This window comes from Trachurus japonicus, chromosome 11 (assembly GCF_045865225.1).
Source record: "Trachurus japonicus isolate A0001 chromosome 11, Traja_1.0".
In the NCBI taxonomy this organism is placed as follows: domain Eukaryota; kingdom Metazoa; phylum Chordata; class Actinopteri; order Carangiformes; family Carangidae; genus Trachurus; species Trachurus japonicus.
This window is the reverse complement of record NC_140917.1, coordinates 18238005-18265420: the sequence shown is the minus strand read 5'-3', so window position 1 is coordinate 18265420 and position 27416 is coordinate 18238005. Positions and strand designations below refer to the sequence as shown.

General features: G+C 43.7%; 1 protein-coding gene across 2 annotated transcripts; it reads left to right on the top strand.

The window, feature by feature from the left end:
• Window positions 1-5314: 5314 nt before the first annotated feature.
• On the top strand, window positions 5315-26929 carry dennd3a (DENN/MADD domain containing 3a). Of its 2 annotated transcripts, none has more exons than XM_085791479.1 (30): window positions 5315-5614; window positions 8383-8486; window positions 8818-8973; window positions 9172-9307; window positions 9499-9614; window positions 9730-9860; window positions 9973-10084; window positions 10192-10311; window positions 10960-11058; window positions 11156-11275; window positions 11919-12034; window positions 12543-12698; window positions 12794-12890; window positions 12975-13078; window positions 13712-13917; window positions 14002-14161; window positions 14620-14776; window positions 15285-15507; window positions 17031-17110; window positions 17325-17504; window positions 17605-17775; window positions 18674-18803; window positions 19088-19195; window positions 21242-21339; window positions 23640-23794; window positions 24772-24838; window positions 24992-25064; window positions 25159-25277; window positions 25397-25534; window positions 25644-26929. In XM_085791479.1, exons 2-30 carry the CDS (start codon window positions 8406-8408, stop codon window positions 25836-25838), a joined length of 3804 nt encoding a protein of 1267 aa, XP_085647605.1. In that variant the 5' UTR covers window positions 5315-5614; window positions 8383-8405; the 3' UTR covers window positions 25839-26929. The 2 variants fall into 2 exon arrangements, with proteins under 2 accessions (XP_085647605.1, XP_085647606.1); XM_085791480.1 differs by having other exon boundaries at window positions 5377-5614; window positions 8386-8486.
• The last annotated feature ends 487 nt before the right edge of the window (window positions 26930-27416 follow it).

The window sequence follows — 27416 nt, the reverse complement described above, 5'->3', positions numbered from 1 at the left end:
TCTGCATCGTATGCATGGGCATCAGCCACGCAAAGCTCGCAGTTGCTAACCCCAACTCATGCGCTACCTGCTCCGGCATGTCGTCGAAGACGCTGGAGAGGAGACTGCGCGTGGCAGCCGCCCCCAACGCAGACCCCCCGCTCTCTGCCTCCTTATCGGGAGATGCGGAGCCAGCAAAGCCTCCGTCTCGCAGCTGGGGGGATATTGCGGACACGTCTGATTTCCCGCCGCTGCTCACCCAGCTCGACGAGGACATTATGATGGATGGCGTGGCCGACGAGGATGACGACGTGGGCTCGGACATCCTCGCCGAGGATCCGGAGGACGACGACGACGACGCCATCCTCCCGCACCAGCCATCCAGATCCCCCAGCTCCCAGAGCGGGACGGCTCCGACCCTCTCTCCCGACGTCAACCTCTATGACGTCTGCAGGCGTGCTGCGACCAGACTGGGCCTCGAGTGGCCAGCTCCCCAGGCCGGCCAAGGCCCCGAGAGAGACCTGTACGACGGCAAAGTCCTCCCCACCTCGCTGACTGTTGCCAAACAGCTCATGCCCATGGTGCCAGCCTGTCTCAGAGAAGTTAAGCGCTACTGGGATAAACCCCTGAGACACAGGGTGCCCGTCAAGGGTTTTTCAGGTCTGGATATCCAGGGCATGGAGGAGCTCGGGCTCTCTAACCCCCCACCGGTGGAGCCTTCGGTCGCCTCGCACCTTCACCCCGACCGCCGCGCGACCATGTCGGCATCCGGCCCCTCTCTCCCTGGTAAAATGGACAGGCTCACCGCCTCCATGTACCAGAAGATCTACAAATCCTCAGCCCAGGCTGTTAGGGCACTCAACGTCGTCACCCTCCTTTCTGCCTACCACGCCGAGCTGCTGGTCGACATGGGCCAGCAGCTGGACTCTGGCGCTCCCAACCCGGCTGTGTGGGAAGAGATCTGCGTCACAGCAGATCTCATCCTCCGCAGCTCTCGGGGAGCTGTCCAGGGTAGCGGCCGCTCCATGGGTCTGGCTGTAGCAGGTGAGCGCTCGCTGTGGCTGAACCTGTCTAGCCTGGCAGACAAGGAGAAGCAGGACATCATGGATGCGCAGTTTGACCCTTCAAAGGGCTTGTTTGGTCCCGCCATTGAAACCATGAAGCAGGCGTGTGATGTCAGAAAGAAGGAGGGAGAGGCTTTCAACCTCTGCCTTCCCCGCAAACCCGCTCCCCGCCCGCCGCAGCCCTCTCGCCAGAGCTTCGCTGCGACTGCCAGAGGTCGCCAGCCTCACACTCGGTACGTCAAGCCCGAGGTGAGAGCAGAAAATCCCGAGGTGAGAAACCCCAGATCAAAACCGTGGGGCAAGCAGTCTTTCGCCGCGGCTGCCGCGAAAAACCGCCCTTCCCATCCTCCTCCTGACGGGAAGAAGAGGCGGGCTACCTAGCGGGTCGCCTCATCACACAGGGGGGATTTCGTTTCAGCACCACGAGGTCCCTGTTCATCTCCCCCCCGGGACAGACCCACCGGCCCTCCCTCCGCCCGCGAAACGACGGAGAGGGCACAACAGTCACGTCTGTCCCGAAGCTCGCTGCGCGGCGGCTCGTTCAGTTTCCCCGACCCGCAGCCGCTTCACTTCCCGGGCACATGTTCCCCCAGTGCCCGTAGTTTCACCCCCCCTCCAGCCCAGTTCAGGCCTGGAAGGCGGGGGTTTTTCTCTGTTCCCGTGTGGCCACCAAGCACAGTTTCACCACAGTGCACACCACATGTTCCCCCCACAAATAAAGAAAATAAAAACTCAGCTGTTGCAGCCAGGCTCATCGCCGAGGGCACAGCTAAAAACAAAAAACAAAAAACAAAATATAAACCCGAATCAGAGCCCCTTATCAGGGCTCGTCCCGCCGCCGTCACGGCTGCTCTCTCCTCCAGTAGAGGGCGCTGTTGCTCCGCTCTCCAGCCGGGCAGAGAGGTGGCAGGCTGCAGCTGTCCATCCCTGGGTGCTGAAGACAGTTCTCAGGGGTTACAGACTGCAGTTTGCCTCTCGACCACCCAAATTCAACGGCGTGTTGGTTTCGGTCGCAAGTGGGGATTCAGCTCAGGTTTTGGAGGGAGAAATCTCCTCCCTGCTGAGCAAGGGAGCAATAAGAGTCGTACCGGAGGGAGAAATCCAAGAGGGTTTCTACTCCCGGTATTTCACTGTTCCAAAGAGGGGAGGGGGACTGCGCCCCATCTTAGATCTTCGTGTTCTGAACAGTTATCTCAGGAAATACAAGTTCAGGATGCTCACCCTCACGGTGCTGTCGCGAGCTATACGTCCAGACGATTGGTTTACTTCAATCGATCTCCAGGACGCATACTTCCACGTTCATATTTATCCTGCACACAGGAAATTTCTCAGGTTCGCCTATCAGGGCATAGCCTACGAATACATGACACTTCCATTCGGACTTTCCCTGGCTCCGAGAGTGTTTACAAAATGTGTGGAGGCGGCTCTAAACCCTCTGAGGGATTCAGGTCTGAGAATTCATTCGTATATAGACGATTATCTTCTCTGTTCACACTCAGAAGCTCTGTCAACACGAGACTCAGCCACGCTCGTAACTCATCTCACAGATTTGGGTTTCAGAATAAACTATACAAAAAGTTGCCTGACGCCAACACAGCGTATAGAATATCTGGGCATCACAATCGACTCCGTCCGCTTCAGGGCCACTCTGACAGACAGACGGAGGGAAAAGTTTCACCTGTGCCTGTCCCTCTTCAGCGAAGGACGCACGGTCGCGTTCAAAACATGTCTCAGCCTGCTGGGCTTAATGGCCTCACTCCTGGCTGTAGTCCCACTTGGACTACTGAAAATGAGAGACTTTCAGCGGTGGGTTGCCGCGTTACGTCTGTGCCCCCGACGTCACCGCTTTCGCCCCGTTACGGTGACGGCATCCTGCCTCGCTGCTCTCAGCCAGTGGCGAGATCCAGCACTCCTCAGTCAAGGAGCTCCGCTCGGATCTGTGTCACAGAGAAAGGTGATAACCTCAGACTCGAGCCTAACCGGCTGGGGAGCTGTTCACGAGGGCAGATCAGTGAATGGAACGTGGCCATTACAGCTCCGCTGCGCACACATCAACTACTTGGAGTTACTGGCGGTGTTTCTAGCTCTGAAACATTTCCTGCCTCTTCTCCAGGGCTCTCATGTCTTAGTGAGGAGCGACAACTCCACGACGGTGGCTTACATAAACCGCCAGGGTGGGACTCGCTCCCTAAGGCTGCACCAACTGGCTCACAGCATAATAATGTGGAGCAGTGCGCATCTGCTGTCTCTGCGCGCGACGCACGTCCCGGGCAGACTGAACACAGGAGCAGATCTCCTGTCAAGAGGAAATCCCGTTTTCGGCGAATGGGTCCTCAACCGCCAGGTGGTGAGACAGGTATGGGAGAAATACGGCCAGGCTTCCGTAGATCTCTTCGCATCGCGGGCAAACGCCCAGTGTCCTCTGTTCTTCTCCCTGGCGCGCGACGATGCACCGTTGGGTGTGGATGCGCTGGCTCATCCGTGGCCAAACGCGCTACTTTACGCGTTTCCCCCTCTCAGTCTGATATCTCCCACTCTAGAGAGAGTGAGGGAACAGCGTCTATCCCTCATCCTGATAGCCCCCCGCTGGCCAGGGAAACACTGGCTAGCGGAGATAATCCAGCTGCTTTCAGCAGAGCCCTGGCCTCTTCCGTTACGCAGGGATCTTCTGTCCCAAGCGAACGGAGAAATCTTCCATCCTCACCCAGAACGCATAGCTCTTTGGGCCTGGCCCGTGAGAGGCTGAATTTAACTGCTGTTGGCCTGCCTCCCAGAGTGGTGGAGACCATACAGGGTTCCAGGGCGTTATCCACACGCTCACTTTATAACGCTAAATGGTGTGTATTTGAAGACTGGTGCAGACTGAGGAATATTATTCCGTTTCAGTGCTCCGTGTCAGAAGTGTTGTGCTTCTTACAGGACATGATGGACAAGGGGAGAGCTTTCTCTACCATCAAGGTCTATCTTGCTGCTATCTCTGCTTGCCATGTTGGCTTTGGGAGAGATACCGCCGGCCAGCATCCGCTAGTGCGCCGCTTTATGAAGGGTGCACGTCGGAGACTGTTTGTTTCCAAACCTCTCTTCCCTTCCTGGGACCTCTCCTTGGTGCTCGATGCCCTGTGTCATCAGCCATTCGAGCCACTGAGTGAAATTGACATGAAATTGTTGTCACTTAAGACCGCATTGCTTTTGGCTTTATCCACAGCTAAGCGAGTAGGTGAAATGCAGGCTCTCTCTGTCCACCCGTCTTGCCTACGGTTCTCTCCAGGTCTCGATAAGGTCTGCCTTATCCCCAACCCTTCATTTATGCCGAAAGTGATTAATTCATCTTATCACTGTGCTCCTATTGAACTCAGGGCTTTTCACCCACCGCCCTTCTCCTCCTCTGAGGAGCAGAGGCTGAACTCCCTCTGCCCGGTGCGCGCTTTACGCACGTACATAGAGAGATCAAGGAGCTTCCGGAGAGCTGACCAGCTGTTTGTGTCCTGGGCTTTATCCCACAAGGGAAAACCCATTTCACGGCAACGGTTATCTCACTGGATAGTTGATGCTATCAGATTAGCATATGAGAGTAAGGGTTTACAGCCCCCGAGGGCGTTAAGAGCTCATTCAACTCGGGGCACGGCCACCTCATGGGCTCTGTTTAAAGGAGTCTCTATTGAGGAGATATGTAAAGCCGCAAATTGGGCTTCACCCCATACTTTTGCCAGGTTTTACAGACTGGACGTGACAGCACCTTCACTGGCTCATTCTGTCCTTCAAGTGGGTGCTGTCTAATTTACACCTCGTTTTTTATTAACTGTTGGAAGATCGGCTTCGGAAAGCTTGGTGCAATTCGGGAGTTGTATAAATCTCCTATAGGCTGAGATACCGAACGGAGTTAGAAAGAGAACGTAAGGTTACTCACGTAACCCCGGTTCTCTGATAACATAGTGAGGTATCTCAGCACACTCCCCTCCTTGCTTACGCGAGGAAGACGCACGCTTGAGAATGCCGGTTTCAGTGACTGCAGTGTCTTATAAGGGGAGAGATGGGCTCTCCTGTCACTGCTGTCATTGGTCTGTTTTCTGACAGACGTGGTGTCATTGGAGCTTCCTTAATCGACCGCTGAGAGCGCTCTCCTATAGGCTGAGATACCTCACTATGTTATCAGAGAACCGGGGTTACGTGAGTAACCTTACGTTTTTATTCGCATATAACAGTATAGTAAATCAGCACAGTAGATGGCGCTATTAGAACTGTTATTGCCGTGTCCTGAACCGCGTAAGAAATTTGTTTTATTTTGAAATTTGCAACACAGGAAGTCCAAGTGGACGTGGCGCTGCTACGTAGAGTTTGACAGAGACCAGCGGTAAACCAACCTAGTGGATGTGTGTGTGTGTGTGTGTGTGTGTTTGTGTGTGGGAGTCACAGTAGAATCAGTGTGTACTGTAAAAGTTAGCGCTAACATTGGAGCCAGTAGGCTACTGTGTCGTTAATGAGACTCAACAGGTTCATGACAGCGAGAGTCGGAGCTGGCAGCAGTGTAACTTCACCCTCCGTCCGTGGAAATGGGAAACGAGTGATTTAAGGTTTGTCTTTTATTTTTAAGCTTCGCTGTGTCCCAAATTTAACTTAGACTAGTCCCGACGACTCGGTGTCCTGCGCCTTCACCGTGTTTACGTTGCATTATGAAATAGAAGGTTATAAATATATCGCTTATTGTGACAGCCTTTTTCCTGCTTAAATATGACTCTAGCTTCCCAATTTATTGAAGTAGACTATTTTTTTCACCGTCAGCATTGAAGTTAGAGGCAGCTGCAAGGAAAGAAAAATCTGGAATATATTATGTATGTATATAAAACAGTATTTATTGAGTAGGCATATGCCACACTCATTTCCTACTGCATGCCTTTCTTTATTTTGTCAGCTGGTTCTGGTCATGAATGACTGGACCTAGTAAATGTTGTCTGGTGCCCATTAAAGGTGGCATGTCAGCCCTTTTTAAGAGGTCACCCTCTTCCTGTGCCCCATGAACAGCTATGTTAAAAAAAAAAAAAAAACTCATGCTCTGCCAAGTTTGTGGTGTCATTGCATTTAAAATAGAGAGAGACTCACTTATAAAGTAAACTGATTCCATGCAACAGAAGAAAGAAAGAAACAGAAAGAGAAACTGGTGATTATTTTGATTTCATAAATCCAATCCATAGTGATGCAAATTCACTCTTCACCCTAAGCTTGCCATTTCTCCTAACCACTTCTTTTCTGCAAGCAGCCTTCTTTCATATGTCTTTTCAGTTCTGTAAAACACTGTAGTACCAGCAACTGCTGTGCAACATGTTGCCGACTTCATCAAAGCAGCTTCCTCTCTCAAATATGAGGCCAAACTTGTTTGTTAAAAGTCCTGGATGTGTTCATTTCACAGCATGGGGTCACTTTCTTAAAACTACTCTCAACTCTATTATGATTTAGTGTCTGCTCATTGTGTTTGTTTTCCTTTTCTTTCCAAAATCTTTGTAAAACGCTGGAAATATTTAGAGAGTTAAAACCTTTTGATGCATTTTCTCTGTTTTTCTTTTCTTCACGACATCCTCACTTTAGTAAACAGTTGGGTATGTGTGTGTTTGTGTGTGTGAGCAAGATAGCTCTAAAAACTTTGTTGGCCTTTCTTTTAGTTTATGAGCAGCATAAACACACACACTCACCCCCACAGGTTTGCAAAATTAGGGGTTTTCAGGGAATAGATGACTTAAATGTGTGCGTGTGTGTCTGTGACACAGCAGGGTAGTTAGTCAGAGGCCGGAATGGCCTGAAGACAGAGAGAGAGAAAGGAAGAAAGAAAGAAAGCAGGCAAGCGTGTCAAAGGTGAAGAAAGGAGAGAAAATTGCAATACAAAGAAAAGAGAGAACATGGAGTTGTAGGTGAGAAGGAGACAAAGGACAAAGCCAGGGAGGTGTGATGAGAGAGAGAGAGAGAGGACCAAAAGAAAATCTGGGAGAAAGAGGACAACCAAACAGCGCTCTTCCTCGGGTTTAGCCTGTAGCTGCAACTAATGCAAGTCAGATGTTTAGTATTGGATCTGCTTCTGCCAGACAGACGGATGCGTAGGTAGGTAGGACGGTTAATATGGACAAAGCAGCACCCTGTATGTTGATGATACCTGAGCAATGGTATGTGTACCACAGGGGGACTTCTGAACTCTCCAGGGCTTAGATGGAGAGACGGTGGCTTTCTGTAGCTTAGCTCAGTTCAAAATGAAAAGAGATGAACAGAGAACTCTCTATCAGACATTGACAAATTTTTCCCTCTTGTACGAAATTTACAGTTGCAATTGAAATGTGTCACATGTGTTATTGCAATACTCATGATTATTGCAAAATGTTCAAAACTACAATAATAGTGAACTTCCAACCTTGACCAATGGAACTTTTGTGTGTTTTTATATTTTCATAGACTGTGGCAATACAATAATCTATATCAGTAAATTATAATTAGCCTAACTGTTAATTCTCCTCAGCTGTAAAAAGAACATATTTGCATCCTGATAGCCTGAACATTTGAGCAATTATACAAAGTGATAGCCAAATCCGGTGAGTCCGTTTTTAGTATACAAAACCGAAGCGCTTTCTTCTTCTTTGTTCTCTCTCAGACTCAGTTCAACACCATGCAGCGATGACCAAAACCCTAACATCTGTTGTGTGTATGTGTCTCTTGCGTGTACACGCAGGATTGTGTAATATTGTGTGCACATGTGTTGAGGTGTACATCTGGAGGAAGTTGTGGGAAGAGAGATTTGTACATGGGTAGTTAAAAAACCAAGAGTCTGCTCGCTTGTTATTTATAAAGTCACAGCTTTAATTTACAGAAAGATTGCTCAAGCTCTGGTTTTGTCATCCGATAAAGTTGAACCCAAATGAGATCATTGTCTGTTTTGGGAATCTGTTCTGAGTCATGCTTAAAAGATGAATGACTATACAGTAAGCGTCACTGCAGCACTTTTTAGGTTGTCTTAATTTAAAAGTGGCTTTCTGTGATCTCTCAGTTTCATGTCATCACATTGATCTAATACATTGTAATAAATGCTTTTCTTTTTCAGGAAGTTCCAAAAAATTAACCATATAGCTGTCTCAGCATTTTTTGAAGGTTACTTTAGTGCAAAAACCCTTTACATCCAACTTTTCCACCAAACAGTTGTGCTCATTAATTTCTATTTTCAGAGACCGTAAAGGGAACGCTGCCTTGGTGTATATGACAAACATTATTGACAAAATGTACTGTATTGTCTTATGATGTTTCATGTGTATGGCTCTTAGTTTGAATGATATCTAGTTTAAATGAATGTTGTTGTGTGTGTTTCTAGCAGCGTGTGTGTGCTTGGATGTGATGGCAGAGCTCCCGTCTGGACTGCTGGAGGCCTGTGTAGTGGTTGGGGCCCCCAGTGATAAGCTTCGAGACATATATCAGGTCTGTATGAGTAGAGACTGAGGTCAAATTGTATGCACAATGTTAAATAGAAAATTCTTACACAAAGTAAGCAAACACACAGATGTTGGCAGCATTTACTGTTTGCTGTCTTAAATGTCAACATAGACTCTGATTCTAGATCATTGATATGTTGATAGTGTGAGGTATTTCTTAACTCAAAACATTTACAGATCATAATATATTGGAAGTTCACACAATTTGTTGCTTTCATCACAAAGAAGAGTTAATGCTCACAACATGTCACCTAACTTCAGAAAATTGGCAACGACATTTACCAAAAACGAATGAAAAACTCCATACTGTGTTTCAGCTTCATCAGCAGAGTAAGACAAACGAACATCCTGTGCTGGAAGCTGAGGTTCTGCAGGTGCATGCGCCCCCATTTGTTACCAAGGAGACCAACTCTAGTCAGGCGATTGGTCCAGCTTTTAGTCGTGTCCAGAGAAGGAAGAGTTTCATCAAGAAGGTATTTCACCTATACTATTTACAATTCTAAATATACATAAGTGCATATATAAATATATTAAAGCAGAAGTAAGCGGAATGTTTGTGTTAATATAAGTCTTAGGGTGTTTTCACATATGTGAAAACACCCTAAACATGTCGCTTACTTCTGCTTTAATGGACAGTTTTTGGAATTTTTAAAAATATTTTTGTTTTTCAGAAAAGACGTGACCGTGTACCAGAGTTATTATCTAATGGAGACACAGCTAGTCGTGCTGAAGTGTCATCAGCGACAGAGGACATCAGTGTCCCAAAGGATCTGGACCTCATCGCCTTGCCACAGCTCTGTTTCCCTGGTATATCATATATAGTATACATATACATACCCATATCTACATATATACAGTATATTATATACTATCATCTGGGACTATACTGGTATCTAACAGTCCTCTTTACCCTTAAATATTGTCCACTGGGATGAGGATTTGCACCGTTGCAATGTGAATGTGCTCTGTTTAGTGGTGTATCTCCTTGATTTTCATAGGTGGTCTGGAGTTAGCCAGTGAGCAGAAGGAAGACAGTTATCACTTCTTGGTTTTCACCGACTTGTTTGGGAACCGAACCCATGGAGTTATTGTGCAGTGCTACAGAGCTGTGCAGGTACAAACACACACTGTGAAAATCTATCTGTCATGGTCTTCTAGTACTGAATGAACTGAAAACATGTTGAATCCATCCAGTGAATGCAGACAGCTGTTTTTCATTACTCTGTCAGTCCTGTCATGAAGGCGTTGTCCAAAATGGCCACAGATGGAATACATCAAAGAGCCGTCTCTACACGCCCTTCGCTGTTTGTGTCATCTCCAAGTTCCCCTACTACAATGCTCTGAGAGACTGCTTGTCATGGTAAGAATACATTTCTATTAAATGATGCATAACCTTGATCTGAAGGGAAATATTCAATAATCCAGACCAATTTAACGCCAGCTCTCCACCTACATTGTCTCCACCCTCTCAGTCTCATGGTCCAGTTGCGAACGGCAAGACAAGCCGACTTTGAGGAGACAATCAAGGAGTTTTCAGCCAAGCTGTCACTGGTCCCTTTGCCCCCTCCTGGACAGCTACATGTGGTCAGAAAACACTTGGTTCTTCTTCCTCTATCAAGTTGTTTCACTCGTTGTCTGCCCCGTTTGTTTATCTTAACAGCATTGTGTGTGTGTGTGTGTGTCTGTGTTAGTCCTTCAGCCTCCGTCCTCTCCAGGTGGTTCTTCCGTCCAGGGACGATCAGGACAGCCCAGTTATTGACATCAACTTGCATCTACCTTTCCTCTGTTTCACGCACACGACACTCCTCCAGGTAATTCACGACACAGAGCCTGGTGCTGTGTGTGTATTTGTCATGTCAAGGAGAAATCTTAAAGCGATTCAGTCGATGGTACAAAGGCAAAAGGAGGAAGCAGTCAAACTGTGGATTCTATTAAAAATAACTGACAGTATTTCTGATAATGGACCAACAGTTTGCGTCAATCGTCAAGGAATTAAATATCCTTTGGATTTGGTCTGACGTCTGGGAAATTTTAATGGGCGTTTTCACATGCATTTAATTCGTTAATCGATTATGGATAAGTCATAGATCATCATCAATTGCGGCCTGAGTCCTGACCATGCCACACATCAATAAGAGACTGTCCTGTTGCAATGCCTATTGATTTCATGGATTTACTGGAACAGCCCATCTGGGTGAGGGATCCCTCCTCTGTTGCTCACCCTGAAGTTTCTCCAATTTTTCCCTGTTAAAAGGGTTTCTGGAGTTTTTCCTCAGTCGATGTGAGGGTCTAAAGGCAGAAGATGTTGTTATGATGCCATGTAAAGCCCTTTGAGACAAACTGCTTGTAAAAATGGGCTATACAAATAAAATTGCCCTGGCTTGATTTGAAGTAATGCAGTACACAGTGTTGAGTGCAGTCCTATCATTTGACCCTGTGAGGCTTTCCCCCCTCTGCAGGTGCTGTCCTGCCTCCTCCAAGAGCAGAGGTTGGTCTTCTTCTCATCCGACTGGGCTCGACTCACTCTGGTTGCGGAGAGTTTGCTGCTGTACCTGCAGGTCAGTTCGAGGGGAACATCGTGTCTTTTATATACTTACAACTTGTTAACAATGGTAGTAAATTGTAGTTCTTCCTTCATTGTGTCATTTCTTCCAGCCTCTGTCCTGGCAGCAGCCTTATGTTCCTGTCTTGGCGAGAGGAATGCTGGACTTCCTCATGGCTCCGACCGCCTTCCTGATGGGCTGTCACATCAGTCACTTTGAGGAGGTCGCTGCTGTGAGTGCACCAGTGTCACTGTCTTACACCACAGGCTTTTAAAAAAAAAAAATCATCATTAAGGATGGTGACAGGTTGGCTTCCTCTGCCATTCCCATTTTTTTTTAAATAAATAAACTCGATTTGATTTGATTCATTACTTTTGCTCAAGTCATGTTGGTCAATCCTGCTAATCTGACTTGTCTTGCCCAGGATGATGGAAACAATCAATGTTGGCTAAATAACAAAATAACAATATGATGCTGTTTAATCAACGGAAATAATTGTTTTACTTATTTCAGCTATTTGCAGAAACAGTGGATTTACTAGATAAACAAATATAGCTCTAACTCTGGCTTATAAAATCCTGGCCATTTCAGAAAGAGCAAACAAGTAATGTTTAAATGGGTAGTGCGTGATTTGAGTGACCAGTCTTTCAATTGTGTTGGTTGGGCTTATGTAACATATTTAACAATAAGTGCTTATTCTCCACTGCACTCATCTTTATTCAGAGTCTTACAGAAACTCTGTTCACATTTAACAGTGGCTTTCTGTTAGTCACACAGAGCAGGGCTCAGTTAGACCGTGCAGAAATGAACTGTACCCATTGTACCTACAATAAGTATGTGTGTGTGTACATGTGTGTGTTGGTGCTTGTATACAGGAGACAGAGGACCTAATCCTGGTCAATATCGATGATGGTCTCATTCTGTCGTCCTGCTCTGAAACCCTTGACCTACCACCTATTCCACTGGCTGCAGCTGAGAGCTTTATATCAAGGTGACACATGCAACAATGGATACACTCTGCTATTTAGAGTTTGTATGTTGTCTTGTCATTTTGTATTTTGTGTTCCTGCATTTGCATATTCCATCTCGGACTGAATCGGTTTCTTTTGTTTTGTTCATTTTTTTGTTTTGTCCCTGTGATCATACTTTTTAAAGTTGCTTTATGATGAAGCCACGCCAGTTTGTGTTGATTTTGTCTTTTTTGAGTGATTATAAACCCCTTGGATACTCTACAATCAAGAAACAGTCCACTTCTAATCGTAAACATAAATATACTGTATAACCAGCTGACTGTATCACTGTGGCTCTAGAAACTGCAGTGGAAATTCGGCTTGGATCAAAGCTTGAACAGATTTGAAGCTAGAATTAAATCTGCCCTCCAAATGCCGGCTAAATCAAATTACAAATGCAACACAATTTAAAATGCTCTATTAACTCAGAGTCATTTAAGGCCGTAATAGACTGCATTATTCTTACATGCTCTGTGGGTGTTTGTCCAGGGCAGAGTGTCTCCAGCTACATTATGACTTGGAGCTGTGTCACCTCGGTGCGGGCACTGATGCCAATGCCATGCGGTGCCAACGCAGAGACTGGCAGAGGAGACTGAACACACAGATACAAAACATAGCGCTGGAGCTAGTGGTCAACATTTTCAGGTAGGGATCTGTGAGTGTTCCCTGATAAAATTGTTTTCATCACATCACCTCTTATTTTATCAGTCTAAAAGTTCCTCTGTCTGTTCCTCTGTCAGAGGGGTGCAGGACTTTCTGAGCCATGAGCACCGAGTGTTTAACAGTGAGGAGTTTCTGAGGACCAGGGAGCCGGCAGACCAGTCCTTTTACAAGAAGGTACTTACACCCATTTACACACAAACACATCCACAGGCAAACACACTACGTACTACTAACAAAACCCTGCATGTTGCTCTCCAGGTATTAGAGACTCATATCTTCCACTCGTTCCTTCGAGACAGGCTGAACAGGAAAAGCGACACCTTCAGTCGCATGGAGCAGAACACGCGTAACAATGCGTACAGGTATGGGGCATGTATTATGTCATAACTGAGGTATACAGTAGAGATAATCAGGCAACACTTAATGTTATAAAGCTGCATTCTTCATGACATATTAGCTGTTTTGTTGATCAACGGGTGTTTTGACACCAATATGCATGATCATACAGATGGGTGTCACTGTATTAGCATTTATTCAGGGTTAAGTAATGATGCGACCTCCTGTCCTACATTCTCTCACATACTTACAGTAATGTGGATTCTTTTCTTAGGCTACCTAAACTGGTTTGACCTGTTAAACGAGGTAGATGAGTCAGCTAATCCATTTTCTGGTTTCAGGTTCTACCCAACTTAATATTTGTGTTTTTTTTCTTTTCATAATATCTGATATATCAGATAATTATTAAAGAAAATAATTGATAATTGATTGATTGATAATTGTTAATAATTGTTAATAATTGATAGGTAGATGCTGGTGTAGCACTTCATGAAGCACAACTTTCATTTGGTTTTTATACATTTGTAAAGGGAATAATGAGTTGTGTGTTTATGTATGTATATATATATTTACTAGAACTATAGTTTTATCTGCTGAAACCTGTCGTAATACCTGCATTTATCAGCACCGATCATAATCCCATCTTCCTCTTTCTGCAGGAATCGTGCAATGACAGAGAGTCCTCGGCGTCCGCCCATGTCCGAGCTGTCCAGGACTGGCTACACCAGCTACATCAACCCTGACAACAGACTGAGCAAGAGGCTGGGAGCCAGCCTGCCTAACCTGCAGCAACATGCCAGCGACTCCATGACAACCATCACCTGCAGCAGACCAGCCTCCCTAAGGAAGATGACTCCTGACACTGGTGCGTACCAGTGGAGGAAAATAAGATAGAAAGAGAGTCGATAAAGAGTCAGTTGACTTCTAATTTCATTTTTCCTTGTTCCAGGGTTGAAGTCTCCTCAGAAACCAGTGAAGGTTTTCCGTCTTCCAGAGTTCCCCCCTCCTCTGGCCTATCAGTATATACAGAACTATTATTCTGACATGGTGGTTTCACTGGGGAAGGCTATTAACGCCACACCGCCTGACGAGTCTGCTCTGCTGGCCAGGTACAAAGGATAAAGAAAGCTGAAATCTTCATTGTAAATACTGCAAAGGCTTTCCTTACTGCAGTTTGCTCTTGTTTGCTTTTGTTAGTGTTTGAGCTTCAAATCTGAGACAACACAAGTTTGTTTTTCTGCTTTTCTTTCCCTGTCTGTTTTCTTTTCCCTGTCTGTTTTCTTTTCTGAGAACTAGAAAAAACGATTATTGGAACACAAACTTTTTCCATACTGTCAATGATAGTATGGAATATTTTGCAGTTAATTTGACAAGTGGACCAACTGGGGACCAAAAGAAAGAATTTAAAAAACAAATTATCTGTTGGTGATCATTGATGCATACCAGAGGAATCTATAAATAAAGTTCAGCACAGATCATGTAAAACAGCCCACTATTACACAGTGAAATTAACCCTCAATCTTGTCAGAGGCCTAACCCGGTGCATCATCGTGTCTCTTTTCCCCAGGTACCACTACCTGCGTGGTTTGGTAAACACTGTGTCCACCAGGCGTCTGGATGCGCTGGAGGACTTCCAGAGTCTCTACAAGACCGACTCAGAAATCTTTCCCTCTCAGATGGTGAAGTCGCTGGTCGACTCCCTGCCTGAGAGTGAAAGGTTACAGGTCAGTCCAGGTCCTCATGAATGACACGGAGAGTGAGACTGAGATGGAGTTTGAAATGCTCTTATCTGCATTTACTTGACATTATTACAATCAGAGCCACAGATATACATCCAATAGTGAGTTACTGATATGTCAGCAGGTGTCAGATGCTAAAATATCAGTAATGATGGTGAAGTTGATAATACTGAATGTGATTTGATTATTCTAACTATATGGTTTGGTTCATGGATCAATAGAAACAACTCGGCAGCAGTTGTGAAAATCGCTTTGAACTTGAGTCATTACAACAAAAACAAAATGTTCCTCAGTTTCTCAAATGGGATAATTTTCTTCTTTTGACCAAAATATCTTTGAGTCACACACTGCTCATTAGTCTATTAAGATATTGTTTTGTATACCGAGCAGAACAGATAACCCAATTGATTATGTTATAAGAATAATTACTGATTACAGCCCTAGAAGCCCTAGCCTAGAGCAGTAACTAATAATAGTTATATCCTCTCCACAGGCCGACAGACGTCCAGAGCTCAAACGGCTCATCAGCCGGATTAAGAGGGACCATGAGCGTGAATGTGCGCGCCATGACAACGGGTACGAGGAAGGCGGCGTGAAGCACTTTCAGCTGCCGAAGAAATACATGCAGCTGGAGGAGTTTGTGAAATGTGTCCAAGAGTCTGGGATTGTGAAAGACCAAGGAACCATACACAGACTCTTTGATGCTCTGACTGTCGGTAAGTGCTTCAGTATGCTGTCAGTTTGTCTCTGAGTCGTCTGTAGCAAGGCTGCAGTCTGTGAAACTATGGAATATGTGTTGCCTTGTGGATCCTTTCTCACAGGCTTTCACGTCCTCAGCAGACAAACACACTCAAGCACACACTCATAAGTTTTTCAACTTCACCCCTCCTCCTTCCTTTTCCCAGGCAAACATTTATTACCTGAGTTAATCATTACCTCACTGCGTCTTCAAGAAAGAGAGTTTGTCCTGCAGGCTTGTTTGGTGTTGTGGGTGTAACTGCTGGAGCTTTATTTACTGGCACTGACTCGGTAAAATACCATGAACAAAATACCTATATGCCTTTTAACCCCCTTTTCCATGCTGACAGTCAAGTGTCTGTGCTTTCACCATTGGGATTGAAATGAGCCTCAGTCCCAGTACAAACATCACGAGCAGCCAGTTTCATGTAGTGACGGCCAGAGTGACCCGACAGCATTCCTGTGAACTCAGATTGATCGTGTTTGCGAGGAGTCAAGGAAAAGATATTTGAGCTGTGAGGGTATGAGGGATATTTTGTTTTTGATTCACGATAAGCACTTTCGGAGAGGAAGGGAATCATCGGGTCTTAGCCAAAATCCTCAGCTGGATAGCAGTATGGAGCGCTTATCTTGTTCACCACATTGTTTTTAAAAAAAAACCTTTTACATCCTGTTGGATATAGCGAGCAAGATTTTGTTTCCCTCCTCTGACCTTCACTGGAGATGGAGATAGAGACTGTCGGATCCCTGAGGAATATTAGACTATTTGGAAAAGTGAAGAGCAAGACAAAGATGAACAGAGCTGTTGCTGAAGTCTTGTGAACAGTGTTTTGAGGGCCCATTGATTCTCTAATTTATCTTCATTTTTGTTTCCTGCTGAAACAGGATGTTGGCTGTGACAAATCTGTGATAAATCATTTAAAAAAGAATCGATCGGATACTTGAAAAATATCCATATTTCCTGGAACCTATTTCTACATAATGAGACAAAATGAATATAATAAGTACTACTTCTATCCATAAAGTTACTATTATTATTGTAATTGTTACTATTGCAATTTAAAAAAGGGAGAAAAAATAGAGAAAAGGCCTTTCTTTTCTAAACTACTTCTCAGTGGCCATTAACTGAGAGCTGTGTCTGTGTGGGATGCCGGTCAAGTGTTGAATGCACAGACTTTGCACTGTATGTATGTAGTCATTGTTGTAAAGACGTCAACCCCCAAACAGTTACTACGCAGCCATAGTGACATTGGACAGTATGAAATGAGAAGAAGAGCTGGCCTGGTCAGCTAGCAGGTGTTGTGTGTGTGTGTGTGTGTGTGTGTGTTTGAGTGTGAAGCAGTGCATTCCCATGAAGGCTGCTTAGTCAGCCATGTCTGGGTAAATGAAGACTGAAATAAAGTTTTGAATCTCAGTCATCTGAGTGTGTTCTGGCTCTGCTGACTCGGAACAGGATATCTACTAATATGTCGTTTTGAAACTCTGTGTGTGTTTGTTGCAGGTCACCAGAAGCAAATCGGTCCAGATTTGTTCAGAGTGTTTTACACCATCTGGAAGGAGACTGAGGCCGAGGCACAGGAGGTCTGTGTATACGTTTTACTTGTAACATATACCCCAAAGATACTATATACTAGTAATAACACCAAAAGCAACTATCAGCGTGAGTTTGGTTGATTTGAAAACCAGCATCATTGCATGGTTTGGTAGCTGTCAGCGGTACTTGGTTTTACACCAATGAATGATGATGAATCAGCGGAAAATAAAAGCTGCCGACTTGTATGAATGTCATTTTCAGGTGTGCCTGCCTGCGTCTGTGTCCGAACACATTGAACCCAGCGAGTACGTCTTTAAACTCTCCTCCTCGGTCAAGACGAGCCGTGGTGTGGGGAAGATCGCCATGACTCAAAGACGGCTCTTCCTTCTGACCGACGGGCGACCAGGATACGTGGAGGTGGCACAGTACAGAGATTTAGAGGTAAGACTGTGGGGTGAGCGCCTTCTATCTGGACGTAAAATGTAAAATCTGCTGCTGTGTGTTGATGTAATAGATCTTGGTTTTATCTCTTTCCTTTTAGGAAGTAAAAGTGTCCTCGGCTCCCTTCCTGCTCCTGCGGATCCCCAGTCTGAAGCTGCGTGTTCGAGGCAGGAAGGAGGTCTTCGAGGCCAATCTGAAAACAGAGACCGAGCTCTGGAACCTGATGGTTAAAGAGATGTGGGCCGGACGCAACATGGCCGACCAACACAAGGTAAAGCTGTAACCTAAACTGTGTGTGTGTTTGTGTGTGTCCAATATGAGGGTCTAAAAGTGTGTCCCCATAAATAACAAAGAGGGATACATGAGTAAGGATTATTTGGTGAGGTATTAAGTGTATTTATTACTCATTTATTACTCATACTTTGCCTTTATCTTGATATCAGTGTGTGTGCGCATGAGTGCGTGCGTGTGTGTGTGTGTGTGTGTGTGTGTGTGTGTGTGTGTGTGTGAACTGAATGGCCTTTGGTAGTGTGGTCAAAATTCCATCATGCGTACAATTACCATAAATGCACAACCTTCCTTTGTGAAACCAGATGATGTAACTGTCTCACACTTCACTACCAGTGTGTGCAGTCAGCCCCAATATTGTAGCTGCACATTGATATCTGACTTATCTGACAAGGTGGAAAAAACAGTGTTTACTAAGAGCTGCTCTACTTTATACTAAAGTGGATTAAAAGTGCCCATCCTTGTTATTTCATTAATAAAGAGACAGTTTTTTAAATTAATTGATCTTTGATCAACAGATCAAGTTGTTATTATGAGTTATTTTTCAAGCATAAATATGCAGTATTTGTTTTTCCAGCTTCTTAAATGTAGGAATTTTAATGTATTATAGAAAATTGTGTATAGTCGACTTTTGTCATGTTGGCTGCATAAAAGAAAGAAGTAACTTAGCTTCATAGGTGAGCAATTTATTTATTTTTCAGTAGAATAATCTGTAGATCCATATTTTTTTTAATTTTTAAAAATCTTTTAAGAATTGCTAAATGCTTTGATTACAAACCCCACATGTTTCTGATTTTCAACCTCTTTTCTAAGTTTTCCTTTTTGTGAAGGACTTTATGTAAATGTATCAAATGTATATCTAAATGCATATTTCTCTCCAGGACCCCCAGTACATGCAGCAGGCTCTGACCAATGCTTTGTTAATGGATGCAGTAGTGGGCAGCCTTCAGAGCAGCAAAGCCATCTATGCTGCTTCCAAGCTGGCTCACTTTGACCGCATCAAGATGGAAGGTAGTGAAAGACACTGATCATAATGGTTATTGATGTTTTTCTGGTTTGCCTTAAATTTCACTGTTCACTTTGGTTTGGATCTGTTTGATTGCATTTGTGTCATTGAAAATTCATTTTTAAAAACATTCAGTTAGGTTTTTAGGAAAGTTCAGAAACTTTGTGTTTCCCTGAATGACTAACCAGAGGTTGTGTGGAGTTTTTATTGTTGTTTGGGGTTTTTAAGCCTGTGTTGGTGCATTCTCCACCTGGTGAAGGACAATGACTTATCTCTTCTATGTCTCTAGTGCCCATGATGGTTCCCAAGACAACAGCAGAAACACTGAAGCACAAAATTAACCCCTCGCTGGAACTTGCTGAACCTCATCCTGTGGATGTGCTTTTGTACACACCAGGTACACACACACACACACACACACACACACACACACACACACACACACACACACACACACACACACACACACACACATATTGCCCCTGAGTTTATCCTGTAACCAAATACTAAGTGTTACGTTCCCCTCTCTTTCTCTGATCGGTCTGTGTCACAGTCTGTGATTTGATTTGTTGTTTCAGAAGCAGGTCATTTTCACAATCACGAGTTTGAACTGTGACACGTGCAACACGCGGTCACTGACATATTCACAGACTGATTTATAAACACACAGGTGACCTTTGCTTTGCCATCGTCTCTGCATCACTCAGTCACGTTCGTTCAGAGAATGACAGACCATAATAAAGCTGCACAGAAAGTTGCTCTCAACTGTTATTTCCTGTAAACTATAAAAGGAAGCTGACTTAAAATTTAGACACTTACAGGGAGTGGCACCTTTCCTCCAGGTCCAAGAGTCATAAATAGAAAATATTCCAGTGGGGGTTGTGAAGTCATTTGGAAACACAAGCACAGTCACAACTTGTCTAATTATGGTTCACCTCTCTGCTATTAACAGTAATAAATTCACTAAACTTTGGGCTTAGTTTCGTCTTGTAATTCTAAGGCCTCTCTTGATGAATCAGCATCGTGATCCTGAGTTTCACACTGAGCTGTAGTCGGTGTATGAGCGTGACAAAACAAGCAAGTTCAAACATAGTTCTTTTAATTTGGAAAAAAGGCTTCACAAAATAAAATTCCCAAGACCACGGAGCCGCTTTACACCCCTTTTTGTTCATACGAAATCCGACATATAAAGGAAAACCCCAAATACACGCGGAGAGAATTGCCCACCATGTAAATTTTCTGACGTGACACCACGAGAGACCACTGAATGGTTTGATGACTGATGTGTATGTAAATGATGTGAGTCATTACTGAACTGAACATCTTGTGGAAGCTCTGAATCAGCTTCATCCCTCCAGCAGAGCTTCAGCTTTGACTTTAAAACACTTTATTGGGCTTTTTTCCCCCCTTTAATCTGCCACCCTGCTGGCAATCCCAGTCCTCTGATTTTATTATGGGAGAAGCAGAGGGGGGCAGACACGCTGTCACAATATGTGGCACTGGTAAGAAGCAGCTTAAAATGTACTACAAAGCCATGTCCTTCAGCGGAGACACCATCTGGGGCCACTTAGATGCCCGGCTGGTGACAAACTGACCCCCCACCTCTCCCCCCTAGCACTAACACACTCATACGCACTCATTCTCAGTCATCCACACATATACAGACACTGCTCAGTTCTTCTATAGCAGTCAACTCGTTGGGATTTGTGTTGGGGAAAAGAACAAATCTGGCTATTCAGACCCACCCTCCCTGCCTCTCACTCTGTCTCTCTAGTGTGAATATAGGTCACTGAATTGAATTCCTGGCACATGGCCACCTCACTCTCCCTCCTTTTCTCCCCCCTGCTCTCCATTCCCTTCTCACTCTCTATTTCTTCCACTTTCTACATCTTCCTCTGAGGTCTAACCTTTCTCTTATACGTCCCCCCGCTGCAGACCCCCTCTCTGTTTTCTATGCCGATGAAATACAGGATGTCACTTTCTTTGTGTCAGCTAGTGGCGCTTTTTAAATAGCAATGAATACGTTAAGAGGAAATCTGACCGTTAGGTGAAGCCTGGGTGGAGTTGCGCGGCAGAAAAATAGTTTTGAACATGAAGTGTTTCCATTCAAACTGCTGGGCCGCCCACCACACTGGGAAAACTCCAGAGCATATCCTGGTATTTCCAAAGTACAAGTCATGGACCTGTATCTAAGTGTTTTAAAAGTATAAGGCAGGTTGTTACAAAAGTTAAATTGACTGTAAATCTAGAACGTTTATGTAATATCTGTAAAATGGATTTTAATGGTGATTCACTCACAAGATTGTGGTATTCATAGTTCTCAGCTTGTCGCTGAGTAAAAGTAAACACTGGCAGCTGGAGGTATTAAGTCTGTGATAAGGTATTGAGAAATAACTGATAAATATGCCGTGTGTGTGTCTGTGTGTGTGCGTGTGTGCTCCAGGTCAACTATGGGTGTCAGTGAGTGGGGGGAAGGTGATGGTGTTCGATGCCTCCAGCTGGTCCCTCACACACACCTGTCATGTTGGGACTGCAAGACTGGTAAGACAACACACACACATTCACACACACTACATTCAGGTCAAGAACTACACACTAACACAAACACAAAGATGCAGGAGACACAACAGGCAGATATGGAGTTTCCTTATGTTTTTTTTTTTTTTTACTTTTATTTTTTGTGTAAGGAGAACAAGAACATATACCGTAGATTCTCTTTCTACAGTCACAACTTAGTATGAAAAACAGAAGGAGAAGAATTATTATTATATTATATTATAGGGGCAATAAAGCAGCTATAATCATTATGGATTAGTTCACCACCTGCCTCTTTAAGACGTTGTTTTGTGACTAAGAGCTCTCTTTCTGTGGTCTTGATTGTCATTTCTAGACGCAGCAGACACCACAAAGCTATTAAAAACCACTGAATGTTATCGGCCCAGCAACAAATAACAGTCAGATAAAGTTGGTGACTGACTGGTAAACAGAGTGGGGCATTTAGCAGCTACAGTGTTAGAGAGACAGATGTTTCCCATGATGTAGACAAAATCAACGCTGAAAGTGGGAGATTATCAGTTCCATTTCATCCGGTACTGTTCACTCTTGTTTTAGAGTGAGTCGTCTCATTTCCATGGAGTTCAGATACTTGACAGTTATCTGTGACAACGCCCATAGGGGGAGGAAACCTCTAAATATTTTTGAAATGGCATATAAGGGTTTGACACAAACGTTTAGGCATCTCTATGAAATACAGAGACAGAAACAAGAAATAAATATTATGTTGACATAATTCATACACTAATCTGTACAATGAGAGTTACATTTTGACTTTTGCTTTTGAGGTATGAGTAAATCTGTGATTTGTTTGAGGTCAAAAGAGTTTCTCATTAGGAAGTTTTAGACTTATTCTAAAATGAAAGTGATAGGATTATGGTTATGCATTGAAGATGCATTGAAGACCATTGGCTCAGTTGTTTGAATGAAATATACTTACCATATATTCCTATCTGTAAGGTAGCAGAAGAAATAAGTTAGTGGAATCTGTTTTAACTCATGCTGCAGGGAGTTGGCCATCCTTAAATGAAAACACTTGGCAAAATGTGCAGTTGCTTCACATCGCTCGGCAGAATCAGCTGATAAATAACACATGCATTCCACCGACATCAGATACACATAAAACTGTTTTCCTCAGGTTTAGCCTATTTATTTTTTGCTCCCGTTGCTTCAAACTTCAAACTGTGCCAGTATTATCTTAAGACTTGCAAGCACATGTTTTGTGTAGTATAGAGTTGTGTTTTGAATACCTTTTCACTCCCTCAAAGAGCACAACATTTTCTGTGCAAACGTTTATGCAGGAAAATGTGAACGAGTCGAGGTCGGCAGGAGTTCCTCAAAGCTCCTAGGGGAGAGCGTTCTGGGTAAATTAAGTTAAGGATGAGTGTGACTTCTCAGGACTGTGCTAATCACCGACCTGCACTCTCCAAGCGTGCAGGTCACAGTCACATGAAATAAATCAACCCTAATGTGTGTGTGTGTGTGAGAGAGAGAGTGTGTGCCCTCTCTGGACTCCAGCTGTGATATTTGTACACCCCTCACTGCCAGGTTGTGTCTTCAACATTTGGACCATGCTCTTACTCCTGAGGGCTGATTGAAGTAACGACTGATTAGAAAATAATGGTTTGAGGTCAAGCAAATTAAATGTATAATTAATTTTTTCTGTTTAGTTTTCTTTTAAATTTGTGTTGATCAACATTATTAAGCTGCTGCATTTTTTTTTTTTTTTACATAGTTCTGTTTAAGCAGAGAAATGTGTTTTGCGTCCAAGTACTGCACTTTATTTGAGCAATGTTACCACCTAGTGGAGAAGTTACATATTACACCATATTATAAAACCACCTCTTTCACTGTTGTGGGAGCCTACATTACATTTCAAAAAGCCAGAGGTGTCCCATCAGTAATCAGTTCACTCTCATACACTCTACTTATTTAGAAGCTGTAACTGGTAAATGTTCATTATTTTTTTTATTGCTTGAAAAATAACAATTTATTGCAATTTATTATCGGTGCAGTTCCAAATACAGTTTCTGGTGATCAGCTAATAAATGATTGAGGAAACAGTTTCAGCTTTAACTTACTTATTGTCTTTTCATTTACATGCAAAGACAAATCCAGCATTTAAGAGTTATTATAAGCAAATCACTTACTGTACCTTCTAATGAAAAATATAAATCTTATTTTCTGTTGCAGGTGTTTTTGTGTCTGCTATTAAAACCACGTCCTTCCTGGCATCTTTGACTTTGACTTTGCAGCTGTGTGACTCCTAATGTGTCTCTCTGTGTCAGAACTGCATGCTGGGAGTTGACAAGGATCAGGTCTGGATGGGCTCTGAGGACTCTGTTATCTACATCATTAGCATGGTGGCCATGGTGTGCAACAGACAGCTGACCGAGCACAGGGCAGAGGTCACCGGTCTGGCTGTCGACACAGACAAATACAGGTAACACACACACAGACACAGACTGTCAATCATACAGCCAGTGTATGTAGAACCACGCAGACAACAAATTCATAACACTGTAGGAATCATATTCTGTTAGAAAACATCTTTATGAATGGACCTGATGTTGACATGCAATATTTTAACATGTCGACGCTTTATAATTTGAACCATGCAGTATGTGAATAAAATAAAACAACAATTCAAACAAGAATGAAAGAAAAGGCAAAACACCTACTCATACGTGACAGTATACAAGTGGGTCTTAAGCTTAGCTTTAAAGACCTCAACTGAACATGACTGCCTGATGTCCAAGGGAAGACTGTTCCACAAAGTAGGTGCGCGGAAGGAAAAAGCCCACTCACCTGCTGTTCTTTTATTTACCTTTGGGACACTCAGATAATCGCTTGCCTGGGAGCGCAAAGGTTGTACAGGTACATACTGTAAGTGTTAACAAGGTCTGACAAATAGATTGGAGCAAGACCATTTAAAATTTTGTAAGTCAACAACAGCACCTTGAAATCGGCTCTGACCCGAACAGGGAGCCAATGAAGAGAGGCCAATACAGGGCTAATATGTTCATATCAGGATAGTCCAGTCAGCAAACGGGCTGAACCACATGTGTAAATTAAATGTTGGTAAATGATTGCAGATGATTGTGTCGGTCAATCAGTTCTGGATCAAACGAGTCCCTGCTTCGGGCTAGGTACTCAGATCGACCCCAAAAAACTCCCGCGTGGGGCTTGAGGTTTACTCTGTGCTGATTGGTCAAAGCAGGATGTGATGCCAAGAGAAGTCCCTGAAAGAAGCAGCGTTTTTAAAACCCAGCATTGTTAAAAAGGTGTCTACACGGACAGAGAAAAGAGAATAAGTCAGTAAAAGACGTATGATAGTAGTTGGGAGTATTAGTAGTAGTAGTAGTAGTAGTAAAAGCTGTAGCCTATAATACATTTTTACCATTGTGCTTTGTTCTTCAGCCAGAAGGTGGCGTACTCCTGCAGCGTGGAGGGAACTGTGATGGCGTGGGACGTGTCCACGCTCCAGGTCTGTTTGAAGCAGCATGATCATTTAGTTTGGCTAGTTCAAGTATGAACTGATCCTCACTGCCTTCTCTACTCCACCCTTTTCTTCTTTACAGTTACATCAGAAATTGGTGGGTTTATTTTTGATGAGTTGTTATTTCTGTTTTTCACTCAGGTGAGGAGGCACTTCCGCCTCTCCTGCGATTGTCTGCAGTCTGTCAACAGCTGGAACAGCGCACTGTGGTGCTGTAAGTTTCATTCATTCACAAGTGATAAACTAAAAAAAAGCTGAGAGTTGAGAGTAGAAACCAAATAGTCTCTTCTCTGTTTCTCTCTGTCCAGGCTCCAGAGACAGCATCATGGAGGTGTGGAGGAACGGTTCATTGAAACATCGTCTGAATCTACCAGAGCAACACAGAGGATCCAAAGCTATATTCAGCTCTATACTGCTCTTACCCGAGGTACCGCACACACACCTGTACACTCTTATGGTGATTCTGTATCTGGTGTTTGTTTTGTTTTTTTCTTTTAAATTCAAGAGCATGTGAGTTATATTTCTCTGTTTCTGGTTGTGTGTCAGAGGGAGGAGCTGTGGAGTGTGTGTACTGACTCAGGAGAAGTGTCTATATGGCATACTAAAGACTCTACCAAACCATTTGCCCGCGTGACGCTTCAGGACTGCACTGGGTGTTCTTGCATGATCAAAGTTAAAAATCAGGTTATTACACACTGCTCATGCACAAACACACAACACACACAAAATAATACACAAATGACCCATATGAAGTCGTGTTTTAAATCTTTTTTTTTTTGGGTCCGTTTTCCAGGTGTGGGTTGGTGGTGTGGGCCGCAGCTCGTCCAAAGGGAAGATTTACATCCTGGACACAGAGCGCCACCAGGTCCTGAAGGAGCTCCACGGCCACAACGACAAGGTGACGGCGCTGTGCTCCGCCGAGGACCGCTACATCCTCAGCGGCGCCGGCAAACACGACGGAAAGATCGCCATCTGGAAGGTGGAGTAGGAGAGTTGACCGACTGGAGACGGGACAAAGTAACTGTTGAAAACTGTTTCAGTAGGAGTCCAGGTCTAGAGTCTGCGGGAGACAGAGTGACGCTCTGTGTTTGGAAACCAGAGTAAAAAGACGGGGTATCAAATTCACAGACTCACGGGGGATATGAAGGAATCACATGTCAGTCATGTGAAGCAAGTTTACGAAACTTACACTGCTATGATACTATGAAATGGTAATTTGCCGACTTTATTTTTTGTGAATATGAAGACCAAATGAAGACTGAAAAAAAAAAGTCCTTGGACGTGTTTTTAAAATCCAAAGTTCTTCACTATACTGAAGATTTTAAGTATTTATAGTATAGTCACACCGTGCCTTATGTAATGCTGTACTGTGTTTATTGTAAGTTTAACCACACAAGAGTTGTGTGGGAACATCATGGGACTGAGCCTCGCCTCCAACTGTGCGTTTGAGCCAAACCTTGAAAACAAAACTCCTGCTATCGCTGTGGGGAAGACGTGAGGAGAGTTTGTTTTGATGGGTGTTATGCTTTCATGGACAATGTGCAGTGGAGGGTGATGGGAAACGTGGTGAAAGAAGATACAGAGTTGGGGAGCTGGACATACATTTCTGAGATAACTGCCCACATGTTTTGTACAGTAAGATGTGTTTCACAGAAGCTCAAGAAAGTCCTGCAACAACCGGAGTTTGTCAGCAGTTAAAAGTGTAAAATAAGAACTAACCCCACAGTACTTTCAAGTCAAATACTTACCTCATTGTTAAATAATGCCTCTACATTTTTTTCCTCATTCTTTACAAGTACAGTTTTTTCTTTGTTATGAGCCAGTTGGTTTTAACAAGGAAGTTTTTTGTCGTCATACACAAACTGATGGTCCCTTGTCAAGCAAACCAACGAACAAGCAAATCCAAGTTCATGGCTTTAATATGCCTTATGCATAATATGAAGCATTTGGTTATTTAAAATCCCCACATGTTAAAAATAAATCTATTTATAATCTGTAGCAATTTGTATTCTGTACATTTTAAGGATATTTTTTACAATAGTGTTATTTGCATTAATAAAGTGAAACTATACAGCCTGATGTTATTGATTCTTCACATGTGGAGAACATTAACATTAACTCTGCAAAGTGCCAACACAGAAGTCAAGAAGTATGTTATTTTATTTTTATTTTCTATTCTAACATGTCACTTTTAATTAAACATTAGCCATGGGATCATTCGTCATGCATTTAGGAGACACTGTCACCTGAGGTTCAAAGGTCCAACTAATCATTTATTAATGTATTTATTCAGTGTATATAACTGGTGAAAATGCATGTGATACACATTTCCTTAAGTGATGACAATGCAATAACTCTACCATTGTGTATGTATTTTTTCACTGACCTTGTGTGAGGCCTCATATTTACACAGTATATTATCTCTAACCAACAGTGAACAAATACAATTTAGTTTTTAAAGGAAGTCTCAAGTTTGTCTTTATTTTAAACAAGAGAACGTATACACATGTTCCTCTGATATTTGCTTCAATAACAATCATTCGCATACAGTAAAACAAACACACAA

Excerpts from the sequence above, each read along its gene's own strand:
- dennd3a (XM_085791479.1), top strand. The coding sequence starts at position 8,406 with ATGGCAGAGCTCCCGTCTGGACTGCTGGAGGCCTGTGTAGTGGTTGGG. Across the intron at positions 11,059-11,155 it reads GTTTGCTGCTGTACCTGCAG|CCTCTGTCCTGGCAGCAGCC; the intron begins GTCAGTTCGAGG and ends CATTTCTTCCAG. Across the intron at positions 17,776-18,673 it reads ACATGGCCGACCAACACAAG|GACCCCCAGTACATGCAGCA; the intron begins GTAAAGCTGTAA and ends ATTTCTCTCCAG.